General features: G+C 40.7%; 1 protein-coding gene across 5 annotated transcripts in view; it reads right to left on the bottom strand.

The window, feature by feature from the left end:
* Window positions 1-409: 409 nt before the first annotated feature.
* The window catches only part of CLASP1 (cytoplasmic linker associated protein 1), a 484,411-nt gene continuing 472,750 nt past the window's right edge, over window positions 410-12,070 (bottom strand). For all 5 annotated transcript variants that reach the window (XM_030210422.1, XM_030210418.1, XM_030210420.1 and 2 more), the window contains 2 exons: window positions 11,904-12,020; window positions 410-4,957 (listed from right to left, as the gene is read on the bottom strand). In XM_030210422.1, the coding sequence (XP_030066282.1) occupies window positions 4,871-4,957; window positions 11,904-12,020 (204 nt within the window). In that variant the 3' untranslated portion in view covers window positions 410-4,870. The remainder of the gene's footprint in view (window positions 4,958-11,903; window positions 12,021-12,070) is intronic.

Here is a 12,070-nt window from a genome sequence, read left to right as displayed (position 1 = left end):
AATTTTATGATCAGCCCTAGTTTTGGTTTGCACAGGGTAACCACCAGCAGAGGCAGAACACAGAACAGGGGAAAATGATCTCAGAAGATTAATTACCTAATGGGCGAGCTCAAAAATGAAGACCTACTTAAAAATGTGTAAAAATGCTGGAAAGGTATATTATTAGATTTTGAGTTCCCTTCCACACTATTAGAACTGAAAGGTGAGAATAATTAAACAAAAAAAACAAACATATGCAAGCAAGGTAAATTAACAGCCAAAATAGAAGCATAACTGAAAAGAGGCCAAGGAATAGTGTTTTGGGGAAAGAGACAGTACTACAGCCTTATCATCAACGCACTGAAAAAAGAGGTAGGCTTTGGTAAGTTACCTAAAAATAATAATAATTAAAAAAAAACTCAACAAGAACTTAAACAGAAGTTTCATTTATTCTAGGGCAAGCTCAAAATTTTATATCAGGATTTTTTTAAAAGCAAATTCTATCACATTAAATTCTAACCCCGCCCACTCCCAAAAGAATCTGTACAATTGCCATGATACACTCAAAAGTGAAGCAAATAAGATATAAATACAAATATGGAGGTAACATGACAAAACCAAAACAAACAAAAGAAAAATTAAAAACCAAAGAATTAAAACATAGTACATGCACAATGAACCCTCTGGCCAGTAATGCCATGTTAAATGGCAGTCACATTAGGAGTACTTTGCATTTAAAACATTGTTAATAAAATTCTGTAATAGTCTACAAAATTGCTGTTTGGGGTTCCATACAATGGAGTATTTTGCTTGATAAATAATGAGAAAAATAAGATGGATGTTTTAAGATGTGCATTATATTTATGCTTTTAGTAATAAGCTGTGAATACACAATAGAAAAAAAGTTTTTGTATCGTAGTAATTCATAATCCAGGCAAGCACACATAGTGTACCTTAAGAAAGCCACATGCTGCAATAATTCTGCACTACGTGGAAACTACAGAACTGAGAACTGTGTGTATTTGGGTGTGTGGTAAGTATTGGTTTATTCAAGCTGTGTCCTTGACTTCAGTAATGCAGCCTCCAAAAAAAAAAATGGACATTAGAGCACTGAAGATTTATGGAACCCAGCAGCAGCCAGCCAGAGGAGGGCAGTCTGGGTGACTGAAATTCAGATTCTTAACGCATGATGGGCAAATCATTTTGTCCTTCTAAGACACAGATCATAAAAGCCCTGTAGCAAGTGCAATAGGACAAGGTAGCTCAGTGTTCAAGCTTTACTGCTGAAATATCTGTAGTTCAATTTCTGCAAATAATCGATGAAAGTGCACTGAAGTATGCAGACCACCCTCTCTGCCGAGGCGCACGAGATAGTAATATGGAGAGCCAGGGAGACCTTGATGCTGGCTAAAAGTGATTGTACAACTTTTATACAAAGGAAAGGTTCAGATTAAACAACCAACATTTGGAGTTAAGCCTTTGGAGCACAAAAATGTAGATGTGAAGGTTCAAAACACTTCAGTTCTACGAAGAGGAAATAAGCTTCCTAAAACACAATTGGTATTAATTCTATAAGTCAGGTGCCAACACTTAAGCACACACGCTATGCGCATAAATGTTTAGAATACTAGTACTTACACACGTAAAGTTCACATCTACATGTGTGAAGTACTACTTTGCAAACACCCCCCCCTTAACTTCCATTTGCAAGGACTGCGCATGGGCAGGTCATAAGCGGGGCTCCTACTTACGTCCATAACTTTAGGGAATACTGTAGATCATATAGGGTGCTGTTGCACTAATGTGCTTTCACTTCCAGCAGCCTAAATGCTAGGCACATAAATAGACAAGCGAGTTAGTATTCTAGAAAGGACAATGGGAATGTGGGCATCTAAACTACTTTACAGAATGGGCTCCTACTGCATGCCCTCCTGGTGCTTGAGTTACAGCGCCCTGTTATAGAATAACACCCATAGGGCCAGATTCGATAAATGGTGACTAAAGTTGCACATGCAAATCTGTATGCGTACCCGATTTGTGCATGCAACTTAATTAACAGGCTAATTAGAATTTACGTGCACAACTTTCAAAGCGTAGTCTGTAAAATGGTGCTTGTAAATACTAATGTGCGGCTCACAAAAGGAGAGTGGCCATGGGAGGGGCATGGGCAGGGCATGAGCCTTCCTGAAAATTGCACGCACTGTTCCGGAATATGCCCTAAATAAGACATGGGCATTTATACCAGGTTTATTTGGGGTAAATGGTTGAACCTTAGTTGTGGGACAGCTGCTATGAGCATTCGATAAACTGTGCCTAACTTTAGGCGAGGCTTACAGAATAGTGCTAAGCGCAGTTTTGTTTGATGCCATATATAGAATCTGGCCCTTAGTGTCTAGATAAATACATAAATAAGCCAACAATATTTTTTTCATTTTCATGTGGTGTAGCACGTTTTTATAGTACAGACAAAACTGTTTTTTTTCATAAAGAAAGTAAGGCCTGGTCCTATGTTTTGCAGTCTAGAGTATGCCAATACCATTCAGCAAAAGTCCGTGCGAGACAAAGGCAGCAGCACTGTACAGGATTTTCACGTGTTTATATACAGGTTACACATTAATACTGTAGTGTCAGCATACTGAGTAGCTCAATTCTTACACATTACAGTGAATTTATTCTCAGTGCAGAACTGTGAGGTAAAAGAGAAAAAAATATTTTATGACCAATTCAATCCATCGGCAAGATTTAGTCTACTGGTAACAATCAGAAAGAAAACTCGTGAGGATGGGGTGGGGGTAAACCGTGTTCTCCAAAGAATGTACTACAATGTAAGGGAAACGAATTATTTGTTAAAAGTAGCATGTTAATCTTTTAAAGTCACATACCAATAAAAACTGGGACACTTCAAATACTGAATCTCGAGAAAAGAGTTAAATACTTTTAAAAATCCCACTATAAAAGGATTTGTCCTGCCTCTTATTTCCACAGACACACAAAAAAAATCCATTAACAGAAAATAAAATTTAATTAAGTCAAAGTAAAAGACTAAAACCATAAAAAAAGTAAAAACTGAGCCTATATGTTTGCCCTTGTTGTGTCCTGCGTCTCACAAGTCATCCAACGAGAGAATTCAAACATTTAAACTGTCTTATTCAAATGCTTCCTGCAGACAAGGGATAAGCAGGAATTAAAAAGACCTAAGAGACATTTCACTCAAGAACGGTCCAATCCAATGGAAAAACATCGTGGCCCACGAGTTCCTTCTTGCAGGCCTTATTTCTCACTAGGCACGCACCCACAAACATCTCTGTTGCGCAGGATACCATGGGCGTCCCCATCCTGGCACAATCCTCTCTGACCGGTAAAGGGAGTGGGGGGTGCATTGAAGATGAAATGGAAATCCAACCCTGCCTTGATGCATTTGTTTGCAAGCACCCCACATAATTCAAGACCGAGTGCTGCTGAGCAGTTGCTGTATTCATGCCTTCAGTCCCCCACCCCTCCCCTTCCTTGATTAACTTGCGTCTTTGAAGCCTTGTCGTACCAGACCAAAGTATAAAATACATGAAGATGCTGTACTAAATGAGCTCCGTATACCACACAACTCCTTTCCTCAGATGCAACAAGACCAACATGGTCTCAAGAAGTTTCGGTATGACATCTCAGGATCAAACTTATGCTGATCCAATGAAAGGTATGACAACCCACAAATAATCCAGCTCTCTCTTCAGGATCAATTTCAACAAGAGAACGCTGCACATGGACTGGTAAGTACCAGTGGCCACTTGAAAAAAAGGATGCATTTCAGTTAAAGTGTGGATGCTCTCTACTGTCAAGGTGCGTTCTCACAAAACATACTTGCTTGCTGGTGGGACAACCAGTTGCCGGCACTGGAAGAGATGCTCAGAGTCTTGCCCTGCCATTATACAACAGTGAACACAGTCAAGAACTAACTCTGATCCACTCACTGTTCCATTTTATTAAAACAAACTCCTTTTACCCATAAGATTCTGAAGCTTTTCAGTTAAAATCATTATGGCAGAAATTTTCTAGTGATAGTATTTCTATCCCTATAAAGGATGAAGATGATATACATACGCTGATAGTGTTGGCCATTCTGAACAAGATACGCTGAGTATTATGTTAATTTTCTCCCCTCCCCCAATACAGTTCTCATTCCAAAATCTGAATTTCTTTTCTCTGTCTAAATTTCTGGGCAAAATGTCAGCCATCAATCCAGGCTGGAGATACCAGATCTGCTGTCACCAATCATATCTCTTATCAAAAGAGTTAAGGGATGACTGCGCTCTCAGTATGTACATTTATGATAGCATAACAAACATTTCACATTTTAAGTAGGTTTAAGGGGTAGAATATAACCTGAACATATACACACCTATGTCAAACTGTGAAATTGGGAGAATCCAGCCATTACCTGCTATACCCAAAACAGACCCAAAAAAATATATAAATAAATATTAGGTTACAAACAGTTTCAAATCAAAACTGCGTATCAATTCAACTAAGAAAAAAAAAATATACAAGCTGAAGTAAAATCATTTGACTTCTTTTTTTTCAAAGTCACTACAGCATAATAGGAGTTGTCTTTCAAACACTAATCAAGATTTCAGCAGGTCATACAAACAAGTTTAATTATGGCTTTTTGTCTTTCTCTTTTCAAGACTGCAACACAGGCCTTGCTTCCTTTACATTCAATGCCAAAGAGGATTTCACATGAAAGCTCCCGTGGGACTAGAATACTGATTGCGACAAAGTCTTGGCGTGGTCTCTTCTCGGTGGAGTGTGCCAGCGAAGGGAAGGGGCGGCAGAAAGGTCTCGGAGGTGCACCGCTGAGAGAGCTTCAACACCTAGAACGTCTGTCCACATGCTTCCACTAGCTGTGAGTTGAAACATCTGATGACGAACTGCTGTTGCTATTGGTTGTCTGGGCCCTCTTAATGTACAGGTTTAGTAACTTCATCTGAAAGAGAAAATGGAATTAACTAGGTTTGTGCTGCTGTTGAGTTAATAACAATGAAAAATCTGCAGAAATATATTTGTATTGCTTTCATTCCAAATACATCAATTTTTTGCTACGTTCTCTCTCTCTATCTATACAGAGAGAGAGAGAGAGAGATTTTTTAAAACTGTGCCTACTATTCAATAAAACACCTTCATGTCTGGTCCTCTGATTTCCTCTTATGGCTGTTTTTTTTTTAATACCCCGTGCTTTCCCACTCATGGCAGGCTCAATGCGGCTTACATGGGGCAATGGAAGGTTAAGTGGCTTGCCCAGAGTCACAAGGAGCTGCCTGTGCCTGTAGTGGGAATCAAACCCAGTTCCTCAGGACCAAAGTCCACCACCCTAACCACTAGGCCACTCCTCCACTGTTGCTACTATTTGAGATTCTACATGGAATGTTGCTATTCCACTAGCAACATTCCATGTAGAAGTCGGCCCTTGCAGATCACCAATGTGGCCGCGCAGGCTTCTACATGGAATGTTGCAATAGCAACATTCCATGTAGAATCTCCAATAGTAGCAACATTCCATGTAGAAGTTGGCCCTTGCAGATCACCAATGTGGCTGCGCAGGCTTCTGCTTCTGTGAGTCTGACGTCCTGCACGTATGTGCAGGACGTCAGACTCACAGAAACAGAAGCCTGCGCAGCCTTCTACATGGAATGCTGCTAGTGGAATAGCAACATTCCATGTAGAATCTCCAATAGTAGCAACATTCCATGTAGAATCTCCAATAGTATCTATTTTATTTTTGTTACATTTGTACCCTGCGCTTTCCCACTCATGGCAGGCTCAATGCGGCTTACATGGGGCAATGGAGGGTTAAGTGACTTGCCCAGAGTCACAAGGAGCTGCCTGTGCCTGAAGTGGGAATCGAACTCAGTTCCTCAGGACCAAAGTCTGCTACCCTAACCACTAGGCCACTCCTCCACTGTTGCTACTATTTGAGATTCTACATGGAATGTTGCTATTCCACTAGCAACATTCCATGTAGAAGTCGGCCCTTGCAGATCACCAATGTGGCCACGCAGGCTTCTACATGGAATGTTGCAATAGCAACATTCCATGTAAAATCTCCAATAGTAGCAACATTCCATGTAGAAGTAGGCCCTTGCAGATCACCAATGTGGCCACGCAGGCTTCTACATGGAATGTTGCAATAGCAACATTCCATGTAGAATCTCCAATAGTAGCAACATTCCATGTAGAAGTTGGCCCTTGCAGATCACCAATGTGGCTGCGCAGGCTTCTGCTTCTGCGAGTCTGACGTCCTGCACGTACGTGCAGGACGTCAGACTCACAGAAACAGAAGCCTGTGCAGCCTTCTACATGGAATGCTGCTAGTGGAATAGCAACATTCCATGTAGAATCTCCAATAGTAGCAACATTCCATGTAGAATCTCCAATAGTATCTATTTTATTTTTGTTTGGCTCAATGCGGCTTACCTGGGGCAATGGAGGGTTAAGTGACTTGCGCAGAGTCACAAGGAGCTGCCTGTGCCTGAAGTGGGAATCGAACCCAGTTCCCCAGGACCAAAGTCCACCACTCTAACCACTAGGCCACTCCTCCACTCCCATTATTATTGTTGAACAAAAGACCAATAGTCCATTGAGCCCTGCCAGTGGACAGTCCAGGTAACCTGGACGTACCCAGCAGATACCTAGAGGGAAGACTGAGCAATATGGTACATTCTCAGAAATAAGAGTGAAGACACCCATGTCTACCAGGTGAACAACAACAAGTGGGCTTGTCCTACAGAAACTTGTTGAAACGTTTGTTAAACTCAGCTAAACTACCAGTCTTCATTCCATTTTCTGTCAATAAACCGCATAGTTTCACTGCGCATTGACTGAAAAAAAACCTCTTAAATTTCTTTTAATTTCTTTCTAGTTAGTGTCATGAAGTGTTCCCTAGTTTACTGTTAAAATTTATTCTATGCCATACATTATTTTATAAACCTCCATCGTAAACCCCTCTTAACTCATAATTTCCCCAAACAGAAAAGCCCTAACCTATGCAGTCTCCCTTCATAAGGGAAATATTCCTTCCCAATAATCTTGTTGGGGTTTTTTTTTTGTTCTTTTCTGCACCTTTTCTAGTTCTGCTGTATCTTTTTTGAGCCGTTTAACACCATGAATCAATAGAGAGGAATTGTCTATTACTCCCAGCTTTGATTTCAAAGAATAATCCCTAACATTTCTGTTTATTTATTTGGACTTGCTATACCGCTTTTGCTAACCAGAAGTTCAAAGCGGTATAGTAAAACCAAAACAAATAGACATAAAGCACATAGAAACAGAACTACAATAAGTGATAGGAAAAAATAGAGTAAACCTGCATTCGACAAAAGGAAAAGCAGGATAAGAACAATTTAGAGGTGGGGGAAGGGAAACTAAGGTTAAAAGAAGCCTGATCACAGTGCACTCAACAAGGGAAAGGGGAAGGATTGTCAAAAGAGCCAAGTCTTGAGGGATGATTTACATTTTTTCAAAGATGTTTCGGTTTGAATAAGGAGGGCTGGGGAAGCTCTAGTAGACTCAAGGGTGGCTTGCTTAGGGCTAGGGAGAACAAGTTGATGACCGTTTAGTTGCCTTTCCACTTGAACATGAAGCTGAGGAGTTACCTGGGTGGTAACTCCTAATGTAGAACCCAGCATTGTTTACCCAATTTAAAATTATTTGCACTTGTTTATATTAAATTCTATCGGTCACTTAGATGCCTAATTCCCCAGTAACACAATGCCTTCCTGCAATTCCTTACAACCTGATGGAACTGAGATCTTCCTCAGTATCAACAAGGCACCTCCTTTATATTCACCATATCTAACTGGCTAGACTTTCTCTCTCTAAACTGTGGTATGATTTTTCTACCACTATCTTTTCTGATGTCACTGATAATGTGGGATAGAATACTAAAAATTCTCCTGTCCTTGTGATCTCTCTCACTTGTTTTTTTTTCTTTTCAAACTCTACAATGTTTATAAAATTCATTCCTTGCTCATCTTTACACCTGTAACCTTCGGCACCATACTCTTTTCTGTCTCGCCCAGATGAACGCAACTCATCTGGTTTCCCTGATCCTTCCTGGTGTCCTTTTCTCACTCCTAGCTGCCAAAGTTTTATCATCAACTACACTTTTCTCATTTCTTGTCTCTTGTGTTCTTCCTTCACTGGCTCCATGTCAGCTTTAATAATCATTTTCAAATTCACCTATGGTTCAGCACTTCCACAACTTTCTAAGCATATTCTCCACCCCCAGTCAAGCATTCTCTTCTGTAGCCCTCACACAACATGGGTCAACTCATTGTTTCAGTATCTCTTACTCTCCTTTCTTCTCCTTTCACTCACCTTATAGCAGATTTTTTCACAATACTACTCATATATCAAGAGAGTTCCAACGTGGTATATGTAGACGTCCAAGTCTGTATGTCACATATGGACATCCATTTTTCATGTATTTCAGAACAGGATTCTGCTCCAGTCTCTGCTGCTGGACCTTGGCCTTATTCCTGCTTTGCTTCTTGTCAGTGGAGTCCTGTGCTTGTGTCTCCATCAGAGTTCCTCTGCTTCTGGTTCTCTCCTCAGGTTATGGATTCGGGTAGCAAAGACCTGGCAGCCACCAGCACCAGAGGGCTCAATCCAAAGGGAAGGTGGTCACTACAGGCAGAAGACCCTTCTCTATCTTCCTTTTGATAAGAGGGAGGAGGTGCATGCTCTGTGGGGAACCTGTTCGTGGATCTAGCCTGCTCACTACCACTGGGTCTCCTCTACTGATGAGAACAGTTGCATCAAACGCTGGCCAGTATGGACCCTACCAAGCTAAGGTCTTAACTGTCTAAGGGAAGCTTTCAGGAGAACAGAACTAGTACTTGTCTCAGCTGCAAGAACAAATTCAATTAATATAGGTATGGACTGCAAAGCCTTGCCCGCTGACTCCCTCTTCTGAAGCAGGTCTAATCCTGCATCATAAGGAACCTATATTTTTCTGGTGAGCCTAAAACCTGTTGTGGATTCCTGAATCAATGTTCCACTGCATTCACATTATAGGTTTCTCAGATCCCAAGTCTAGAGTGTCCTACATTATTTTAGTATAGATGGGAAAGCACTGGCCTGGGTTTCAGACCCAACTAATGCGAATTAGGACACTTTTATTCATGCCCTCAAGTTTTTTTTTAAATTTGTTTGTTTGTTTTTTTTTTTTAATTCAGGCTGCCTGGTATCTGCCTCCTTCAAGCTCCTCCAAATGAAACATGAAAGCCATACAGTTGGCCAAAGCATGGTGGACTTCTGCACTGTCTTTGCAGAGATGGGCTGCAATAAAGCAGCTTTGGTCTCCTATTGTAGTGGTGTACAGCTGGGTAGAGTACGGTTTTGGTGGGTTTTGGAGGGCTCATAAAATATAAGGGGGTGCGATGTGTACCTGGGACCTTTAGTGACCCCTAGGGTGGACCACTGCTCTGCTGGGATGTCTGTGGTGCCAGTCTACTAAGAATGCTGCCCCCCCCCCCCCCCCCCGACATCTCAATCGCTTGTTTCTGTGTGTTTTTCCCTTGGACTTTTTTTTTTTCTTCAAAAATGGTCACCCTCCCCCCCCCCCCCCAAAAAAAAAAAGTCTAGAAAAGTCTAGGAAATGGGCCATTTTCAAAAGAAAAAGGCAGACATTTTCAAGTTCAAAAACAGCCGTATTTATCATTTGATTTTTGGACATTTTCAGCAAAACGTCCAAAGTTGGATTTAGACGTCATATCAAAAATGCCCCTCATAATATAATTCCAACACCACGGCTCCATGCTGTACCACCCATTCGGGAGTTTGATAAGTACCCCACGCACTGTGGTGTTGGAATTATATTATTTATACCAGCTAGATATTGATGTGCATTTAATGAAAAATACCTTAATGAAATACCACGGGTAGGCGGTAGGGAGTGCAATGATGTGATTAAGGGTTATACCCTATCAGTGGATGGTCAGCCGTTGCAATATGGGATAGCATAAGAAAAATATATACAAAAGGTTTTTGTGTTTACATATTTTTCACATGATTTTTTGGTTTGCTTTTTATTTAGTTTTTTTTATTTTAATTTGAAAAAGTTTATATGGTTTTTGGGAGTAGTATTCAACCTTTTTTTAAACCCAGATATGCTAACTGCTGTAACCACATCCTCTGGCAAAGAGTTGCAGAGCTTTCCTCCTATTTGTTTTAAAAGTATTTCTGTGTAACTTTATTATGTGTCCCCCCCTAATCTTTGTACTTTTTGAAGAGTAAAAAATCGATTCACTTTTACCCATTCTACATCATTCAGGATTTTGTAGACACAGTGTAGGTGGTTTTTCTCCCACATGGATGCAAGCAAAGTTTGTTATGACTACTAAAAATATTTAAAATCTTGTTCTTTAGTGAATCAACATGCTTACGGGGTATAAGTGACATAGCCAGATCTGACATTTTGGGTGGGCTGCGAATTTACTTGAGTGGGCATTAAGCATATCTCTTTCTTCCTCCTCCCCCTTTGCTGCAGACAGGTCTGGCTTCTCTTTCCTCCCTCGTTCCCCCTTTGGGGGGGGACAGGTCTGGCATCTTTTTCTCCACCAGCTCCCCTCTGCGTGCAAGTCTGGCATCTCTTTCTCCCTCCACCCCCCCCCCCCCCCCATCCCCACTCTGAGTGCAGGTCTGGCATCTTTTCCCTGATGATGAAAAACATGCAAATTTGAAGGGCAAGGGAGAGATACTGAACCTGGATGGAAAAGGGGGGGGGGGGGGAGAGAAAGGGATAAAGAGATGACAGACCTGCACGGTGTGGAAAGGGACAAGTGCCTAAGGAAAAAAGTAGCACCTGATTGGCTGCCTGAGACAAACTGGGTTCACCTGTTCCCACCTACGGCTATCCATTGCTATGCCCCTGCAGGGTATACATCATGTCTGACCACATCACACCCTTCCTGCAAAAGCTGCACTGGCTACCAGTACCTTATAGAGCTAAATTTAAAACTATGTCTGATTTTCAAGGTCCTCAGACAAAATGGGCCAGTGTACTTAAAGAATAAAAGTTAGCCATTGACACACCTTTAAGACCTCTAAGGTCCTCTCAAGGATTATCACTATCTGTACCCTCATCAAAAGAAATTGTACGATGTGATACCCACCATTGAGCCTTCTCAGGAATGGCCCCCATGCTCTGGAATTTACTCCCAGAGGAGCTACATATAACTCGAGACTACCTCTACTTCACGAAGCAGGTGAAAGCCTGGCTCTTCTCCCAAGCCTTTAATACATAGGGTGACTAACTATACATCCATTCTGCACCTGGACTACTTTGCTACACACAGTGTAACTTAGATCAGTTCCTTATCTCTTGCTTAATTACACAAAGAACCTGCCTTGATTTTAGCAAGCCATCAAATTATCCCAACTGACTCTGTACCATACATCTTGTTCCCATCATATATCTGCTCAATACGGTAAGCCGTATTGTAGAAAATCTTTAGCATCATATCTATGTTAGTTGAATATTCTAATGTATGCTTATTAGGTGTATCATTAGTATTATGCTAACATTGTACTATATCACTGGTATTTGAATTCCAGTGCTGCTAAATGTGTGTATATCTTTGATACTGTTTCACGGTACTTCTATTATTAGGTTTCAATTTTCTGTTTTCAAGTTTATATCATTTATTGTATTTGTGTTTATTCTTGGTCATTTTATTACGGTTATGCTGTTAACAAAATTGTAAGTTTTATGTTAAAACTATACCTGCTGTACACCGCCTTGGGTGAATCTCTTCAAAAAGGCAGTTAATAAATCCCAATAAATAAATAAATAATAAATAAAATGGGTGTCTGCAGAATGTATAATCATACAAACATACAATATTCAATGTGATTTCTACTATAAACCATACCTTGCTCCCTGTAAGCTGTGCGAGGTGAGGTTTCAGTTCTTCTCCAATCACTGAATAAATTGCTACCAGGCAAAACACACTAGCTTTACGAACACTGCTTTCTGTGTTATCATACCCCTAAAATGAGAGAGAAAAAGAAGGTTGTACATCTGTACATCAGGTACACA

The sequence above is a fragment of the Microcaecilia unicolor genome, chromosome 7 (assembly GCF_901765095.1).
Source record: "Microcaecilia unicolor chromosome 7, aMicUni1.1, whole genome shotgun sequence".
Lineage (NCBI taxonomy): Eukaryota > Metazoa > Chordata > Amphibia > Gymnophiona > Siphonopidae > Microcaecilia > Microcaecilia unicolor.
The sequence above is the reverse complement of the archived record's forward strand: the minus strand, read 5'-3'. Positions and strand labels throughout refer to the sequence as shown.